The sequence below is a fragment of the Seriola lalandi genome, unplaced genomic scaffold, assembly GCF_002814215.2.
Source record: "Seriola lalandi dorsalis isolate HSWRI2012SDOR001 ecotype SW California unplaced genomic scaffold, Sedor1 jcf7180002054519, whole genome shotgun sequence".
NCBI classification, from domain to species: domain Eukaryota; kingdom Metazoa; phylum Chordata; class Actinopteri; order Carangiformes; family Carangidae; genus Seriola; species Seriola lalandi.
This window is the reverse complement of record NW_019525072.1, coordinates 1,850,679-1,871,381: the sequence shown is the minus strand read 5'-3', so window position 1 is coordinate 1,871,381 and position 20,703 is coordinate 1,850,679. Positions and strand designations below refer to the sequence as shown.

General features: G+C 39.2%; 2 protein-coding genes across 3 annotated transcripts in view; one reads left to right on the top strand and one right to left on the bottom strand.

Annotated features, from left to right (window-relative positions):
* mrtfbb (myocardin related transcription factor Bb) overlaps positions 1-20,703 on the bottom strand; it is a 73,158-nt gene that overhangs the window by 43,714 nt on the left and 8,741 nt on the right. The gene's annotated exons all lie outside the window — the stretch shown is intronic.
* Positions 856-19,709, top strand: shisa9b (shisa family member 9b). The gene is made up of 4 exons (XM_023413777.2): positions 856-1,685; positions 3,884-3,990; positions 12,825-12,965; positions 15,834-19,709. Exons 1-4 carry the CDS (start codon positions 1,177-1,179, stop codon positions 16,214-16,216), a joined length of 1,140 nt encoding a protein of 379 aa, XP_023269545.1. The 5' UTR covers positions 856-1,176; the 3' UTR covers positions 16,217-19,709.

Genomic DNA, 20,703 nt, shown 5'->3' with positions numbered 1-20,703 from the left:
GTGACTGTGTAGGAGAGGTGATAATAACAGAGGCCAGCAGGGTTACAGCTTTAATGAAAACTGCTTTACATATTGACATTGTATTGACTTGTATGAAGTGAAAACTTGCGAGATTTATTTGTTCCTTATTTTGCAGGAACCAACATTTGTTTGTTTGTTTGATACGATGGTATTTCAAAACATCAGAATTGTTATCCTTCCTAATTCCTGATATCTTTGTTGTTGTGTTGCTCAGTGAGCCATTTTTAATTGAAATTCTTGAGAATCTTCAAGAAGGATGGACATCTAGAAACCAAAAGCTTTTGAGATTTTGAGAATTTCCTCAAATCACAAAACATCCACTACAAGATGTAACAGGGCAGATTAATGGCTTCTTACTCATTAGTGCACAAAGTGAAATCCACAGCTAAAACCCAAAACTCAATCAGTAACTGTGCAGCATAAATCACAGAGCTGAGTTTTACTTAAAAACATGCACTTTGTGTTTGTTCATATTTTATTCTCATGTGAAGACACTGCTAATTTAAACAAATGTTTAAAAGTATCATTAATAACTTGGGACTAGCAGTTTCTATTGTTAGCGCCGGTTCTGTCAGGTGACTATAGGTTACAATCCTGCCTTTTGAATTCTGGGGAGGTGATTTGGATCTTTACAGCCGATTTTAAGACTCAACACAATAATAAATGGCTGTGAGGGTTGTAATTAGAGCTATTGCACCAAGCTCTCTCTCGCTTTCTCTCTCATTGGCTCTCTCTCTCTCTCTCCCCTGATTCACTCACTCATCGGGGTCCCTTACTTTGTGTTGTCTTTCTCCTACTCTCTCTCTGTCTCTGTCTGTGACTGGCTCTGTGGAGGGAAGCAGCCTCAGAGGTGTCTGTGACACCCTTCAGCACAGCTAAGGGCACCGCTTCAGAGATGCTACCACTCTCCAACTATTTACAGTAGTTTGCCCTTTGGAAAGTGTCTGAACTGCCACTGCACAATAATTGTAATATATATATATATTTTTTTGTCCAAGGAAAGAAAAGTACGGGGCTGATCTGTGCTTTTACGCATGGAAGTTGGAATCAGCCTCATTACCTTTACGCATGGCTGTGTCTCGTCTCTTCGGAAGATGCTGCCGGGCTTATAAGAGCGTGTCAGGGCGTCAAGAGCGGGGTAAAAAGTGAGCAACGATGCGGGGCACTGAGCTGCTGCTCGGTTACTTTCTGGTGAAAGTTATGGTGTGCGACGCGGAGGGCGAGCCGGGTCAGACCGTCGACGACTTCATAATAGTAACCGGGTTCAACGACTCAAAGGAAGGGGAGAGCAGAGTCACGGAGAACCCGCACATGGAGGACAAGTGCCGCGGCTACTACGACGTGATGGGCCAGTGGGACCCGCCGTTCGTGTGCAGGACGGGCAGCTACCTGTACTGCTGCGGCACCTGTGGCTTCCGGTTCTGCTGCGCGTTTAAAAGCTCCAGGCTGGACCAGACCACCTGTAAGAACTACGACACCCCGCCGTGGATGATGACAGGCAAACCCCCGCCGAAAGTGGACGTGGCGCTGGACACCGCGAAGGATAAAACGAACCTCATTGTGTATGTCATATGCGGGGTCGTGGCCATAATGGCACTGATAGGAATTTTCACCAAGCTCGGTTTGGAAAAGACGCACCGGCCGCACAGAGAGAACATGTCGAGGTAGGTTCAAATTGGTTTTTCATTGACAATTACTTTAGAGTGTGACGGAGAAGATTTATCTGTGGAAGAAGATACTGTAATAATTTCATCAGCACCAAGTCACAAAGCAACAAGTTATGTTGTAAATAAAACTGTGTAAACCTATAAAACAAAGTTCAGCTGCACTTTACTACATTTTCAAAAGTGATCTCCTCTATGGGGTTTTGAATAGGGGAGAAGGGATTCAGTTGGACCATGGAGTTTAACCATCAGTTTCCTCCTAGAGACGTGTTCAATGAAACTCGGCCTGCTCAGTTATGTATCCTGTCTGTGCAACAGTAAATCACAGGCACATTTTAGTCAAAGTCACTGAAAAAAGTGTATTTCTGATGTTCATTGCATTGTCCTTGACTTGCAGCTTTACTTTGAAACTGACAATTGTCAGTGATGTTGTGAAATGTGCTACAAATGTTAAGTGTCCCTGCTCAAGGTAAAACTGCTTTTTGTGTTAAATTTAACCCAATAGATGGTCAACAAGGTTATCACAAAAAATGTCTTAAATAAAAAAAAAAGCGTATGTCAAATTATTTTCAGCATGTTACAATTAAAACAAAGCACAGGGTCACTTCTGTATTTTTATTTTTTTTTATCCAAATTATTAACTATCTGCAAATGTACATGTACAGCTTACTTTTGTCATATGTACACCAATCAAGCTGAAGGCTGGTTGGTGGTGTATGTCAAACACACACACACAGACACACACGCATACTCTCCATCATTCTCAAACACACTTCACACATACACACCAAGAGGCTTATTAAGCTCTTGCGGCCCACTCAGGAGAGTGAAAAATGTCCGCACTGAGGAGACACTGTGTTGTCTCTGTGCAGGCCAGTACAGGTTGTACTGTTGTACACTGCCATTTGGATTAGTTGGATTCTGAAGGAGCATAGGATTTTTAATACAGGCAATGTTACTCGAGTCTGAGCGGACACCTGTGATAAAGTAAGTACAAAATACCTGGGAGGTGCTGAACTCACACCATGATGATGAAATAGACGTGTGTACACCACAAATACCTCATAATCAACTAATATGATCCTGATATATATTATTGTATGTACCCTAAAAATGAAAGGAAAACTGTGGCCGTTCGATCACTGCTTGACAATGGTGAACATTTTTTAACTGCGGATAGTTTTCTGTATATTGACGCACCAGGCGACAAGTTTGAGAGAGACTGATTTCAGAAAAACCACGGTGGTTTCTGTGATTTGAAAGAATATCTTAACACCAGTTGAAAGTCTTGTTTTTGATGACCTCGCCTTCCCACAGTGTGGTAAATGTGTACTCAGGGTTTTGGTCGATACACTCAGACATAACTGCTGGGTGAGTGTAGTCACAGGTGTGATGAGGCACACGTTTGATCAGCCCCGCCACACCCGACACTGATGCTAAATGTAGGCAGATCTGCCTGACTTGAAACTTTGGAGCAGCATTAATGAGGAGTGTTACTAAGGGTCGGGCTACGCTCGATCACAACTGGCTCAGACAACGTGTTGTCAGGCCATGTTGTGAATCAAACACTTGTTCTGAACGGCCACACAGGATGGTGGTGTGAAAAGCTGATCTGACTTGGTTGTTCACAAGAAAATGGTTGTGTCAAGAGCTAGAGAGAGAAGTTCAAACCCTGGCTGGGTAATCACAACATGAAGTGGGTATGAATGTTGTAAAATGGGTTTGTGTGTGTGTGTGTGTGTGTGTGCGTGTGTGTGGTGTTTCCGAAGCAATTCGACAACATCAGACAAGTAGTTCGGACAGGGTTTATCGGCAGCTCATGCTTGTGAAGACAGCTGTTTCTTCTGTGGGTCTGAGGGGAGCTTTGTCAAGTTTGAGAGAAATAACCCCAATGACGTCATGGTGATGTCATCAGGGTTATGACTGATTGTCAAGCGACTCTGACGCCAGAGACACCACGTTGTGTGCTACCAACAGTCAAACTTGTTCTCTGTTTACCATAAATGCTCTCCTTAACCTCAACCAAGCAGATTTAGTTTGGTGGAATAGCCCGATAAAAAAATGCTCATCTTTACAATATAATTTGTCATTTAGAAGAACTTGGTCTAAAGACTGGCGTTCACTGCTGGCCTGCACAGAATCCATAGTTGTCATTTACTGAAAATGACCCTCTCTGAGATTTTTCTTCGTCTTTCCAGGGCTCTCGCACACGTGATCCGCCACCCAGCGACAGAGCATACGGACGACATTGGACTTGGCCAGCACTATGAGAACATACAAACCAGAGTCACAGTTAACAGTCTCCGTAAGTACTGTGACGTCAGCAGCACACAGCAAACCACACACCTACACACACACACATTCGCATGACTGAGCGGTTTGTTTAAACACCTCGTCTACACTTGTATATCTATTCGCTGTAGCAGCTTTTTTTTTTTTTTTTTAAAGAAATATAAACCTAATATTATCCCTACATATCTGCTTGCCTATTCTGAAATAGCTCTGGAACCGGAAGTGGTGGAAGGAAAAAAAGATCCATCCAAAATCCTGCGGGCTGGTGAAGCAATTAGTCATGCCCTCAGCAATCACTTAACATACACACTAATTACCACCGGCAACCTAGCTAACAAGCTTTCTCTCTTAGCCACTACTTATACACATTATATCGCACCCTCGTTCTCTCAGTCATCAGCACCGACGCCTACACACACCCACACGGACACACACAGACAGAGCAGAGTTCTCATTAAAGCTAACCTGCTTACTGGCTTGACAGCTACAGTCAATTAAGATCTCTCTGCCTCTCTCTCGCATTTCACATTTAAAAAAAGGTTTAAACGGTCAAGCAGCATTTTTGTGATTATACTCTTCATTTATAAAAAAATATATATATATTTGGCTTAACTGAGGTTAGAAGGTTTTTTTTTTTCTCATGACTAATCCAAATATTAAATAAAAACTTAAATGGCAAAAAAAAAGTCTCCTGATACTGATTAAGTCCAATGTCATGATGTATTTAGTGAAATAATTACACCTCACATCCCCTACAGTAAAGGTTAGAAGGAGTGAATAAAATAATTAATTTAGCCAGGTCATGTGTTAGTGCTGCAGTTACAGTATAAAACGAATCACAGAATGAAGCAAAGAGAAATAAATAAGTGACAATCGTCCTTCATGCAGATTCTTCTCAAGATGTTTCATGAGAGGCAGATGCAGACAAATATCTGGGATTATGTTGTGCAACGGACGGCCAGAAGTTTGTTCTCATTACAGGCGCAGAGTGCAGCAGGTGATTTCACTGATTAGTTTGGACGGTTTGATAATAAGTGAAAACACCTGGTGTAATCTGTGGTTGGAATGAATACCAGCCTGTTCTTGGCACACGCAGCAGATGATTACCTTATCTCACATTATCTCATAGCCAGGTTTTGGTTACTACAGATGTTTAAGCATGTTAAATAGGTGGTCCATGTCGGTAATGAATCCTAAAAGACGACAAAGAAAGTTACAGATGAATTATTCTCCAACCTAAGCTGCTGAGTCAAACATCATCCACAAGGTTTAAATGCAAAAATAAGTGAAAGTTACAAGCAGTAATCACCTAAAACCCTAAAATGCCCCCAAACAATAAGTCTTGATGAGCAAAATACTGTAGTAACAATACAGGCAAAATAAATTGTTTCACTTGGTCATAGAAATGTTATGGAGTCAGACATCTCAGGAAACCTGCGTTGACAGTTTTCTACATGCTGTTTAACTTGTTGCTCAATCTGGGCTTCAACATGGCCACATGCCACAAGGCCATTGTGCTTCATATCACCTTGAAAATTTGTATTTGCATTTCCATAGTAATTACTATAAATGTTTCTGGAGTGAGAAATTCAATTAATCTAAAAACAAAAGTAACCTCAAAAATGGAAAAGTATTCTTTCATAGGTAGGAAACGTATTCTATTTTAAGAGCTAGATATCTATCCTTTTTTTTTTTTTTTTTGCTAAAAACCAGCTGAGGTGAAGTGTCAGCACTGACATGATAATAATTAATCATTCTAAAATCAGAGCGCTCCCTTTCTTACCTTGCGTCCTCACAGAATAATTATCAGTTCATTAAAAACCAGCCAACACATTGACAGGTAGGACTGAATGTGAGGAAAAATATACAGCTTCCTCTAGTGCGGTGTACAGTATTATACTTCTTCATCAATTTTAGTATGACACACTACAAGATAATTCAATAAGACAATGCACTGATGAATTTACTTGCTAACTACACATGAGGAAAATCTGCCTGTATGGTGTGAAGATCAATACAGTTGCAGTGCTTGTATAGAGCTTTCAGAAAACAGTATCTGTGCTAAACATGTTGTGTGTGGTGAGCACACTTACATTACACAAACTGTGCGTGGACACAGTGAGAAACTTGTGTTCTCATTTAAAATCCCATTTTCCCTGCTGCTATTCCCCGGAGTAAATGAAAGAAAATGACCAATCATGTGAGGTAACACAATATTGTACAACAAGTGCAGTCACTACACCTATTTAAAGGTTATGCCACTTTTGAAAGTAAAAATTGATCTGACTTGAAAATGTGCAAGTTCTCTCACATCACCTGCTTCCTCCGGTGAGTCAGAAAATAACACTACACCTGGGGATAACTGTTTATCAAGTTTCAATTCGAGCCCCCGTAATAATCTGGAAAATTACCACAAACGACTGGAAGCTTCTTCTTCAGTCAACAGCAATGTAAAGACAATCTTTGCATCCTTGCAATTATAAATTCACAGCATACTACATTAACTACTTAGAACAAATTCGAAAAAACATTTACTGCAAGAAATCTCCTGATTAAAATACACGTATTTGACTATTTAACAAAGGCACATGGATTCACCTCAACCATATAGTGTAGATTCTTAGGTGTATTACAGGGGTAAGAGTCGCCCGTCAGAAGATTACTTCTGTATGACGAATGTCTCCCAGATGATGGGTTTAGTTTAGCTTTCTTTTTAATTTTGTGACCTTGGACATGGAGATCCAGGGCACAGTGTGCTGGCTCCTGTATCTTACAGGGAGGTAAGGGAATTATTCTGTGTAACTGAGCTGGCAACAGCACATGGATGGCCGTTGTTTTCTTGACAGCGATCCTTGCAAGGGTGCAAGAGGTGAGGTAATTTTGTTTTTTTGCCGCATGAATCCGTCCTGCACTTGTTCTCTCCAGCTGTGCTTTCTAGTGGCATGTGTGACTATGCCACAGCTATAATAGTCACTGTATATTACAGATACTGGTGCAAAGCAGTGATTGAAACGCTCCAGAGGGAGCCCCTGTTCCTCATCTGTTGCCTGTCAAAGATAACAAAAATCTGTTAGACCAGGCTATGAGCTCTCATTCTCCTCAAGACACCAGTAATACAGATTTTGTGAGCTGGGTTTCTTTGGCTACCAGCACTATCATGTTCATGTCCTGCTGGCCATGTGCGTACATGGGGCAATTGTGAGTGTGGCCTCTTTTTACTCCAGGCAGTCAGCCAGAGAGAACAAAGTCTCCGCTCACTGCCAACACTCCACTGGTGCATGACAGTCCATTTCCTCTCTGCCAGATAGAAATGTATTTCAGCTGCATTACCTCTGACAGCAGCTGAGAAATCGCTACCAAGTGTAGAGTCTACCTACGGTTCTATTTTCCATCTGCCATGTACTGCACTTTGAACTGTATACTGAAGCCTCAAACCGTTAAGGAGGTGATTACAAACTCGCAATACAGAGCTTAAAAATCTTTGGATGGACACACATGAGTTGTTTTCTCGTATTAGTTTGTGAAATGAGAACGTGGCTATGGGACAGTTTGTTGATCTTAAATGTTCACCATATTAACAACTGACAACACGGATACAGTGGGGCCATTAGCCAATGGTCAACATGTCACTATAATCTTGAAGGAATGTAAAAAATGTGAGTTTCCTCAGTGATCGAATAACAATATAGCAGATTTCAGGTGAACACTCAGAGAAACCAAATCCTGCAAAGTTTGATGGTGGGTCGAGGTGGGCTTGGACTGCTTTGTTGTGACATCACAAAGTTACAGAAGTCCTGACGGCTCGTTAAGACACAGTTTTTCTGAATACAGGCTGTGTGCATTTCTCTGTGGACTGAGCGCTTTCATGCTTTCACATTATTAATATAGAACCTAGACCTGCTTTATAATAAGAAAAGATGGAAATCTACCTTTATACAATATGGACCCTTAATGGTTCTGAACTGCAATTTCTCTCTTTCTCTACATTTTGAATAGTGCATCTCCTGTCTTTACTCTTAAATTCAACTGATGAACTTTTAAAATAGCTTTTTATACCATCCTCACTGCCAAAAATGAAAAGTAATTTAGATAGATTTGTTCCAAAGCAACGTAGGCTACGTCACAAAGGTTCTGAAACTATAATCAACTAGAAACCAAAGTTTGAGGTATTAGGATTCAGGGTGTTATGAGTCAGGGTTATATCAGTCAAGCTGATCTAATCTGAACTGCTCTGAAGGGAAGGCCAAGTGATGGATACAGATACTGAGACATTTTGATGTAATGTATTAATGTGACAGAAGTTGGTTAAATATGTATTTTTACTTTGACTTTCAAACAGTGATGTGATAAATGTAGCTTTGCACCACATTAGATTTCTTTCTTCTTACTGTCTTATTATTACTAGTATCAGATTTTTATCAGGCCACTGGCATCAATACAGCTGAATTTGTATCTTAGATACTTAACATACTTTGGCCTAATATGTTCAATGCCCTTTGGGATAATAAGTATCTGCCACTGGTCAGGAAATTTCTTCGGTCTTTACAAGAATTAACCGAGAATAATGAGATGCTGTATGAAGTTGTTGATTCTACAGAAACAAAGCATTAGTTTTCCTAACTTTTAAAAGTACTGTTCACTGTTCTCTATCAGATATATTTCAGTTTCTTCTTGCTTCTTCTACTTCTGCTTCTTTCTTCTTCTCGCCCCTCCCAGGCTATGAGTTATGTTTTGGTTGGTCCAATGTAAACATAACTGACACACATACATGCATACTTGTTTTTGTTAAAACTACATTATTTAAAACAGCACGAATAACTCCATTTAACTTACTCTAAACTCTGTCGTCTTGCTGATAAAAGAAAAAGAACTCAATAATAATTATGTTAAGTCCTCAGCTAAAAATCTTGGCGTCATTTTTCATCATGACTTGCATTTCGAACCCCAGCTAAAGAAAGTTGCTCAGTCATGTTTTTATCATTTGAGAAATATAGCCAAGGTTAAGTCTTTCATTTCAGCCACAGATCTGGAGAAACCCATCCACGCTTTTATTTCCTCCCGCCTCGACTGCTGCAACTCCCTATATACCTGTCTCAGTCAGAAATCAATTCACCGCCTACAGTTAGTTCAATATGCTGCAGGTCAGCTCCTAACTCAGTCCAAAAAATGTGTTCACATCACCCCTGTTTTTTTTGCATCCTTGCATTGGCTGTCTGTTTATTTCAGGATTGATTTTAAAGTTCTCTTACTTACTTCTAAGTCCAGGCTTGGGCTGGCCTCTCCCTATATTTCTGAGCTTTTATCCCCCTATGAGCCAGGACGCAGTCTGAGATCCTCGGGTAGTGCGTTGCTGGATATTCCAAGGTCCAGGCTGAAAACCAAAGGAGACTGGGCCTGTACTGTCTGGGCACCTGGACTAGTCTAACAACCTGTCAGAGGAGATCAGACTTGCAGAGTCATATCCCCATTTTATTTCATTTCTCATGATATATTTTTTGTTTGTATGTTTATTTGAATTATACTTTGATCTGGTTTTTATATTGACAGTTATGAAAAACGCTATTTATTATTACAAAGTCTTCTTCTCTTCTTACCGATGATCAAATAACTTACACATAGCCTACATTTAAGTGTAACTTAGCTCAACTCTAAATTAGTGATGTAGACATAATTCTGGATGTTAGGTGTTTCAGAAGTCTCAAACAAATGGCCAGATATTGACTCGGAGAGAATAGAATATTTTCATCACTGACTTGAAAGTAGGCTGCCTGTAAATAAGAGCGCCCTTCTCCTTGTACCATTTATTTCAGGGCATACAGCTCCCAAAATACTCTCTTAAATCTTTTATGAGTTCCAGGGAGGTGTCTGTGTCTGGAGTGTTAACTCGCTTATTTCCCGCAACAACCATGGAGTCTTTAACCTTACAAGTCTTCAGAAGTGGCCTACTTTCTCCCAGCAGCTGACATGAAAGCTGTGACTTTGACAACAGTACAAGCACAAATGAAACTCAGTCAACATAAAGTCAGACGAACATTAAAGAGGGAGATAAACAACTGTGTACATCAGCACATCAGCTTAAATTGAGTTTGGCATCCTCAAAATAGCAAAGTTGCACCAGATGTTCAGAAAAGCACTGCCACCAGTTATTAGCTGCAGTGAAATCTATTCCCATCTTGGACTTTAGTGTCCATATTTCTAGAGGACATTTGAGATACCGGAGACATCCAGACAGCTTGAAAAATTAATGTTTTTGATAAATACTGGGATACAAAACAGTTTTGCCAAAGCCCTCTGTGTATATTGATAAATATTTACTTCCATCGGCTTCTGCCTTTAAGGGGATACCCTGACTCCGACCTTGACTGGAGCATCAGATAAGCGCAACAGTCAGGTTAGACTGCTCAGGTGGTGTAGATTACAGAGTAGCTGTTGAGTGGGTGGCTCAGCTAAGGAAGACATCAAAATAGTTCTCCATGGTTGAATGAGCTTATCTGATACTAAACTCCACGGGACTAATTTTGATCTAAGTCTTTTCTTGTTTGTTTTTAACAGACATGTGTACCTCAGACTTCCGACTGTGGTTAAATATTTTCAAAAGGAGATAAATTCAGTGGGAAGCAGAAGATCTCATTTGACTTTCAGCTAAAACAAGATCAGACTGAGTGAGAGCCTGTGTGCGTGGCCCACTTGCAATGAAAGGTATGAAACTGAAACAGGTCAACAAGCTCAGAAGGAAACCAAGGTAACACAGATAGAGTAGATTTGATTCAGAAATTAAACTTTCAGGTCTTGGAGGATTTGATTCTTTTTGTTTGTAACATAGCCAAATGTCATCAATCACAACTATGACACAACATGTAAAAAATATTAATATGACATGGTCAGCATCTATCCTGCTGCTCACATTAAAAAACCTAATGAACCAGTTTCTTTTGGAGAGTTAAAAGGATTTAATGAGACTTTATGAACACCACTTCATCAATGATATTAATAAGGTAGGCTATCTGTACATGTGAAAGTGCTATGCTGTATTTCTTAATGACTACAGTTTTTTAATAAGGCTTTCAACAAAACTGGATAACACAGGAGCTTGTTATAAAGAAATCCATATCTTAAGGAGAACACAGTGGCACCATCAATCTTTTGCAACCTCAAGTGACCTCCAAATCTGATCTTCCTCATTACACCACACCCACGTGTCGAGGTATGGTGAAGTGAAAGAGCTGTCGAAGCTGTCCTCTGCATCATTTCATGAGGCAGCATTGATAATTTGAGACTTTCCAAATTAATTAGCACAGTAATAAAATTTCTTGCTGACCAGTAGGGAATAAGAGCCTAATTAACCCATTTTCTGTATTAATGATCTGTTTTTATCAGACACGTTCTAGAACAAGGACTAGAGGACTCCCCACATTTGAAAGTTTGTAAACTTTAACCATTAACAACGGCGGTGAGAAGTTGAGGACAGTGGGTTGACCCACCTCCTCTGAACCACGTGTCCTTCAAAAGGAAGATAAGAAATTCACAACCTCATGGCATTGAAAATGACAATCAGTGTGATTCTGTGACAGGAAAACACCCCCAAGCTCCCAGTTTTTATTGAAACCTCAGCAGTTCAAGTCCAGTCAAGTCAAGTCCTCAAAACAAGTCTAGGTCACCAAAAACTGAATAAAATGTTTAATAGAAAACGGGCCTTTTTCAGGGATTAGGAAATTAATGGAATGGATGTAAATGAAGCCTTGAAAGTTATTGCAAACCTACAGGTGCCCCAAAAAAACAACAAACCTTCTGTCTGCACAAAGACAGAGTTGGAACAAACTGTGTTACTGCACCCTCTGATGCATTATTGGGACAATACTATACTGCAGGAAGTAGTGCTGTACACACACACACACACACACACACACACACACACATTGAACAACTTGAGCGGAGAAACATCGCAAGTACAGTAAGGGCACGAGGGGTCACTGGATGGTTTGATGCGTATGAAAATGATGTGAACCATATGCAACGGCCTTCACAGCCACTAGATCTTAACCCTGTTGAACACCTACCTATGGGAGAATTTGGGTCAACGCGTTAGACAGCGCTCTCCACCTCCATCATCAAAACACCAGATGAAGGAATATCTTTTGAAAGAATGGTGTTCAACCCTCCAGAGACTTCAAGGAGCATTCAAGCTGTTCTAGTGGCAAGTGGTGGCCCAAGACCTTTTCTAAGGCAATTCCTTTCGTTTGACACCTGTCTGTGTGTGTGTATATATATACAGTATATATACAGCACATGAAGTAGCCTTCAAACTGCTAATCTCCTCCGATCTAAACGTGGAGAAGACACTCTGAACATCTGTTTGCTCTGTCATGCCAGTAGGCAGGGGGCCAGTCTATTTGCTGTGCACCCCTTAATTTACCAGATGTCTACTGTAGGATTAGCGCAGTTTTACAAAGAGCAGTCATGACTCTCCAGCTGGGTCCCCACAAAAAGCCTACTTAAAGGAAAGTGACATCATCAAGTTATAGGGACTGTTATTGTATATTCACATGCATCTATCAAGCAGGTTTATATGCTGGGAATTTAACATCGTGCAATAGTCGCTTAGAGGAAACCAAGATAGTTTAAATAAATCATAAAATAAATAGCAAATAGATAATAAAATAATGACAATATTATAATAAAACATTATAATACATATGCTACTAATAATAGGGATTTTGTTGCTGCAAAGTGTTGCAGGTATAGTTAACTTTTTTTGATCTCCAAAATGTCAATTGCTCATTCACATACTTGCACTTAACAACAGTGTCTGAATTTATGCATTAATTACTTGTGTTTTCCCTCTTTTAGATAGCAACCAGATGAACAACGTGGTTCAAACTTCAACTTTAATAACTCAGCCTTACCCGGCCGTGGGACAGATCACCAGCCCTTACGAACAACAGAAGCCTGTCAAGGATCTCAACAAGTACGCCACGCTCAAGGCCGTGGGTAAGAAGCTGTTCACAGTGAGCCGTAATGATGAGAAAGCGCTTTGCATTTATCATTTGATCTGATTAGGTAGCTCATTACATCCTCTATGAATAAAACTTGCATAATTAATCAGGGTTTTCCCTGCCTCAAATAAAGAGGGTCAAGGTTTAATTGAGTGAAGTGGAAACAATACAATCTGTAATCATGGGGACAGGTTTAAAGGTTTATGAGGCAGAAAATTCATCTGCAGTGCTTCATGAAATATTTTTTTTGGGATCCCAGTAGGATGAAATGTGGTTAATTTAGTGTTAAACATGGCTTGTCTCAACAGAAAACAAAAACGTGTCATTAAAATTTTCTGCCAGCTGCTGTTGTTGTTAGTAAACTGCCACCCCTCTCTTTGTAGTAAGCAAAAATGATATGGCTCTGACAGTTGTTCACTCTTTTATTTCTTTCTGCTTCAGATACAGAAAGGTTCCTGTATAATCACCACAGGTTGATAGAAATGAAAATGGTCTTTTTCTTTAAATAGAAACCTAGCTGGTTTGAATCTCTTCTGTCTGGCTGACAGAAATCCTTGTCAGTTAATCCATAGTCCATCAATGCCAACAGAGAGGGGAACTGAAAGTTTATTTATAGAGGCAAGTTTGTCGTTCTTCTCATGTGCTAATTTTGGAAAGTCTGCAGCCAGTCAGTGCCCGGACAAGCAGCATTTCAAACAAGAAATAACAGCAAATACCAAAATAGTACAACTGAGCAAGATTGGTGCTGTGATTTCTTTTAATGTCTTTTAGATTGTTATGTCTTGAAAAAAATGTTTAGTTTCAAAGTATGCAAATAAAAATACCTCAGGACAAATCAGTTGGCATGCTACTGATATTTAAAAGGTGATGACAGCAAAGTGAATTCTCCATCACACTAACCAAATAAAAATAAACAGGTTCATGCATATCCAGTAATTTACCACTTAAATCTACACAAACACAAAGATATATGTATATATATATATATATATATATATATATATATATATTCGAGTTTCTTAGCAATATTCAAAGTTGACTTGATTAATGAAGAGAATTCAGTCATAAGTAATGAAGTCATTGATTTCTCACTACTTTTCATATTAGATTCCTGCTGCAAAATGTTAATTCTGTTTTGACCAACAGTTATCTGCCTGTTCTCCTAATGCTCCGAATGTGAGCAGATAAAAAATAATCCCAATAACTAAGAGAAATGAGCAGCATCAAAGCGGGCAGTGAAAGTATTTGTGGATCAGTATTTGATGCTATTGAAACAGAAGTCTTTTTATAGAGTCTACTTGAATCAACTAGCTGTGTGTGACAGACCTGGCCAGAGAAGGGATGACAGCTATCAGCATGCGTCTAGTAGGTCCAATCGCATAAAACAGCTCGCTCTCTTTGTGATTCACTCGAGCAGCTGAAGCTTCTCCATTGCTAATCCACTGAAGTGCTGTCAAACAAACTGATCATTAAGGAAAATAAAAATAGAGCAAATCTTAGCTAATGAGACCGGGGACAGGAGACAATCGGGAACGATCAAAACACAAATGAGTTGGGGCGCGGCGATGGGAAGCAACTATACTGTACACTGTGAGTCATGTGAGCCTCTCCGGCCCTAATATACTGTACGTGTTAATCCACCTGCACTGATGGAGGGGTTTTACCGGAGTGGCTCCTGCTCATCACCACATCACTTGTCTCTACCATGAAGTGGCATCCAGAGCACAGACACAGGTTATCTGGGAGACATTTCATTAAAAACATCTGAAATGTTAGTGTCAGGTGAGGAAGGCTAACGCTGAAGTGTGCACTCAGGCTCAATTAGTGCTGAAGTGAACGCTGTTTTCGCACATGGTCTCAATGATATAGCATCACACCACAATGGCTGTAAGGAGCAAGTTACAGCAGATGATTATGGCAAGAAAAATGTCAAAAGACAAGATATACTGTGCTGTGGTCTACTGGCACGTCTCACATGTCGAAACCTTACTGAGTCCCTAGTGTTGTACTAAAATATTTTGATGTATAGGAATATCAACAAAGATTTAGTGGAATCTGAGTCTAATTAATAACTGAACGAACAAACAAACACAAACACACACACACACACACACACACACACACACACACACACACACACACACACACACACACACACACACTGTATTTACTATATCTTAATTGGCTGGCAGGGAGGCATAATGTGAAAATATTTGAATATTTATTTACATTTACTGTCTATGCAGCTACTTATTAGTAAGTAGTAAACACTGTTAGCACTCTACAATGCATTATTATGTATTAAACAATCACCATCAGTTCACAATGAATAACTGGTATTTTACTGTAAGTTCATTGAATTTGTAATTTCATTAACATTTATATTTCATTCATGGGTAAATATGGGCTTTAATTACCATTGACATTTCCTATCCATTTAAAGCATTATAATATATATATTATATTAATATTAATTTAATGTAGCAGGTTTGGCAAGTTATATCTCGTGCACAACTTTTTAGTTTTGCAATTTTTTGCTTAAATCCAATTAACTATTGTAATGAAAATGACGGGAATATAATGGTAAAACCAAAAGTGGTTTAAACAGCAAATTTGTGTGACTTCATGGACCTGGAATGTAGGTGTACACAGTACATTTCTGTGTTTCTCACATCAAGTTCCTATGATGATACCTGAGAATTATGCTAAGTTACTTGACTCTTCCTCTCTCTTTGTTTTGTTAGCCAGTTCTTAGCTGCCTGTCTCTGCACTCAGCATTGAGAAATGACTAATGAGGGGAAAGTTACAAAAAAAAAAACAAACAAACAAAAAACATCATGTTGTCTATTTGTGTATTTGTTAGCAGAGAAAGCCAACGACAGCTTCTACAGCAACCGTCGGCAAGTGATCGAGATGACAACCAAGGGCAGCCTTCCCATGGAAGCTGTGGATATGGAGCCAGAGCCGAGTAATCCCTACAGCCCACCAAGACAGCTGTCTACAAAGCAGAATGGACACAAGTACAAAAGCCCCAAGAGTCACAGCTCCCAGACGCTCTGCTACGGCTCCAGCTCTGCTGCCAGCCCGGGGGTGCTAAGGTCCTGGGAGAGCAAGGAGACGTCGGGACCCCGACAGAGCTACGGCCCAAAGAAACTCTGCATCGTAGAGAAGGAGCTGCACACCACTCGCTACATGCTCCCACAACCGTACTTTGTCACCAACAGCAAGACAGAAGTGACAGTATGAGGGATTGTCTAAACACCGGGCTTAAAAGGAGTCTGCATTTAAGATGCTGACTGAGGGTTTTCTCTCCAAGAAAGCAGCACAGACTCCTGTAAGTGCAGTTGTGCATGTAATGGGCAGCATTTAAGATGCCACCTGAAGGTGAAGTGTGCTGGAACATGAAACGGTATCAATCACCGTGGCCTCAGGAAGGCACGGTGGTGAATATATTGTCATCAATATTCATATAATCCAAGTGCTAAAACAAAACACAAAGCTAAATAAATCATATATATCAATGATGGGACATGTGACACATACAGGACAGCTGTCAATATTCACTATATCATATCAAAGGACCTGCAAATTAGAGCATCTAATGTAACTTTTATTAAATCAACGGTGTCTAAATGAGAAAATCTTTCTTATTTACTGTATTTAATCAAGGTTGAGTCGTCTAAGGTTAATTGGGTTTTGGTGACATGCTTTATTGGACAGTTTATAGATGCTGTTTGAAAAAGGTTGGCACTGCTTACATGACAAGGAGGAGAAATGATTGCACTACTCCAATAAGTGTAGTGTTTTTGGCTTGCCTGTCTGAGGCTGATAAATTTGAGCAAATTACCTGAATAAATTGAACCAGTCGAAATTCTCATTATTTTATTTATTTGAAATGAAAAGTATGTTACACTAGTGACTGTTAATGAGTAAGAAGTTATAGTCACAGTTATATGAGGATAACTAACAATTTTGGGAGATCAAAGGGAATTTTTGGATTTTTTTTTTTTAACTTCATTGTCCTCTAGAATTGAATCACACCGAAAGCTGTACCCTGCTCTCAATATGAGCCCTCCAAAAGATTGATTATATTTGTGTTGTCTTTAAAAGCCAGTAAATCATGCCCAATTTAGACGGCCATGACTATCACTAACTTAAGTAAGAGCTGTTTTGATTTAAGAAAAAGACTTTGAGATATAAAATTGTCCAAAAGTAAGTTATTCAGGTTCATTTCCAAAATGCTGTACATTCATTCTGGGGACAAATCATAAGCTAAGTTTATATCAGTCAGTATTTCTAAAATGTAGACGGTTGAGTCTGTGAAAGCGTTACCTGTTGACTTAAATCACTTAAGATCCATTTAAATTTTGTGAATGTAGTGTCACTTTAGATGTCTCATTTTACAGGAAAACTGCATTCAAACCAAGTCACTGCCAACAGACATCCTACTGATACATATTTCTATGATAACTAGCAGAAGTAGCTGCAGATTGTTGAACCAGTGTTGTATTGGTGTAATAGTGCCTCTCATCAGTACCAGCATGTGTGTGATTATCCTAGAATATACTGTAGATGAAGCCCCAGGATTAGAACGCCGATTGGTCTTATTCTTAGGCATCGATCATTGCCCCAACGAACGTCATTTTCGGTGTGAAGATGGTGGCTCAGAGTTTGCATCAGTGTGTGTAATTTGAGTGATTTTAATCCCAAATCTCACATTTAATGAATGTTTCTGGACTGAGTAGCCTAAATGCTAGCGGCAATAGTTATTAAATCCATTGTTGGACGCAAAGTAAAGTTTTTTTTTTTTGTCTGTTACTACACAGTCCTCTAAATAAATCCAGACAATTTGTTGGATGATGAACCTACTACAATATTTACCTGCTATGTTGGTTAACTATTAAAAAGCTTTGGTTGAACCACAGTGAATTTAATTTTAAAAAAATTGGTACTTTTATCCCAGCTGATAACTGAGACCTCACTAAAACAACACACCAGGAGACTGGAATTCATGCCACACTTGGCAAAAACGTTTTAGTAACCAGGGTTTTCAGGAGCAGCTGGTCATGTGTCACACTGATTTCCCAGCCAAACAATATAAAAGGATACTCGCGCCTGCCTGCAAGTCTTACTCATGCGATTGATTATGTCAAGCAGCGGAGGACAAGGCTACACTCATAGCTGAGTGGGAAGTGGCAATTGCTAGTATAAAGGTGTATTCAAGTCTTCTCAAGTCCAATTCCTACAAAAGAAAAAACATAACAAGGGCAGAAATCTTGCAGACTGTTGTCTTTGGGTAGCTGTTACAACTGTATGCACTATACTATATACAAAATATGTATATCTGGTGCACCAAACTGTCCTTTCACAATAATCATAAACTGTTTCAGTGTTTATTTCACAATTATATGAAATCTGTTATTCAAACTATCCGAACACAACTGAGACTTTTTTTTATTTATGCAAACAATATTGTATAGTCACTTATCACTTGTTTTGTGAATGCAAATCGTTTTACTGAAATCACTATAAATAAGCTACAATACACCATATTTACACATGGAAGATCTAGTGAAATAATAATGTGTATAATATGTGTTTGCATTACAACATCCAGTAATGAGAAGGCAGCAGCAATGTTATATTTTGGTAAAGTTTAAAGGAAAGCCCCTATGATCACAGGTCTGATACAGTTCACTATGAAGGCTACCTATTCTTTGTATCACTGTTGGCTCACTATCTGATTACCTAATTGCTCTAATGAATGTTATTATGTGTCTTTGTGTACATTACAAATTTACTTTGGTTTAAGATCCCCTGTTGAATATATTTACAAGCTCTGTGACTGACATTTCACATCCTCCATTTATGCTGGAAAATTACTGAGCTGCGCATTTATATGTTTTCCACATGTTGTTTGTCCCGTAAAAATATAATCCCCATGTTGCAAGTGTCCTGCAAAAACCTTGAATCTCTACAATGTCACATTTGTCATACTGAACTATATGAAATTACAATTAAACCAGTGAGTCAGTTTCATTGTGGTATTTTTGAAATAGTTTCAGTGCAGTCTGGAAAAGTCCAAGGTTCATGAAACATTTTCTCAATGTGGAAAACCTTGATGGCTGCCTCTCACGGTGATACAAGGTTTCTGTAAGATAGTGCATGCCAACGATTTCAACCTATTTTCCTGTGTTAGAAACCATCCAAGTGTAGTCCACCTTGAACAAAACAAATGATTATTGGCAATGAGCAGCTGTAGCACAGTGTTTGTGGACCTCATTAAACCATCCAACTAACAGGTAAAAAAAAAATGTCAGTAAAGCTACTACAGCTTTATGTGTTTAGTCATTGGTTTATATGGTTTATTTATTCATTTATTTGTTAAATGAAACAAGAAACGTGGCTGATGATAAGAACATGCACGTAATTACAAAAACAAAGAAAGGCGTTTCTACAGAGGTAAGTTGTCTGTAACATTTTTGGGGCTTAATAGAGCTTCTTTGTTCTTCCTTTCTAAACTATGATTGTAGCTGGTTGTACTGGCTGCCCCCTCAACACCACACCAGATGGTATCATAACAACACGGTAGAGTGCAGCCAGAGGACCTCTTCCATACAATATACTACAGTTTATGGGACCTTTTGTTTTAGTGTGATTCAGCTATAAAAAAGTGAAGTGTCATTAAACTGTCTACATTAAAATTACTGTCTATTTTTAAAGACTTTTTTTAAAGCCACATCCTTATTTGTCCATCAGATTTATGATTATATAACTTGACCTCGTTCATTTGGGGGTTTTAATTCCTGTGAAACTATATACATACATATTCTGGATGCATATATTTTTTAAGGATGTTTATTATGTGTCATTCATCAAGTAAAGACGAAAAAAAACTACACAATAGCTCAAGTTGTACAGGTTTACAGGTGCATTAACACATTGACAATAGCCAAGTACAACCTCACGTTCATACTCATCTAGTCCAAGCATCAGGAGCTATGCACATTGATTTCCTCATTGTAGCCTGACTACAGCTATACCACCGAGAGGCATTTCTTGAAGGGGCTGCCACTCTTATGCGAAACGCTCAATACATGCTTATCTGTCAAGGCCTGGATAAATAAAGGAGCTGTATCGATTTGGCCAAGTGCTAATGCCTCGTGGAGTTAGTTTAACTCCATGGAGAGTCAAAGGTTTGTCTCTTGTGGATAAGTGGACTGAATGATTGAATAAAAGCAGAGGAACAGCACAATAACAAAAGAGACCAAAGCAGAAAATGAAAGGAGGAGGATTTTATAAGTTTTTCTTATCGGAAACAAAGGTTTTGCTCTGTTTTTGTGTTGGGTGGGGTGGGGTGGGGGGTTGCTTTGCTTCAGAATTCAAACGCAATAGGATTTAGGAACATTATTGAAATACTTCAACCACAGAATTCGATGTATTACACTGGAAAAGTATCACTTCTCTTGACTTTAAAAAAAACAAACTTGCACATACACATAATCCAAACCAATTCACTTCATCCTTTGCAGCCAAACATAAACTTACTTATGTACTTTTACACTTGTTTCAATCCATGTTGGACCTGCTACTGCAGATCACTCCTGTTTACAGCCGCTTCCTATCAGAACTTCTGTTTTAACATGCCTCTGGGAACACTGTCATTTTCTTGAAAACGCCAGGAGACATTCTTGTTAATTAGCAAACGATGTTTCCTACTGCCAGGGTGGATC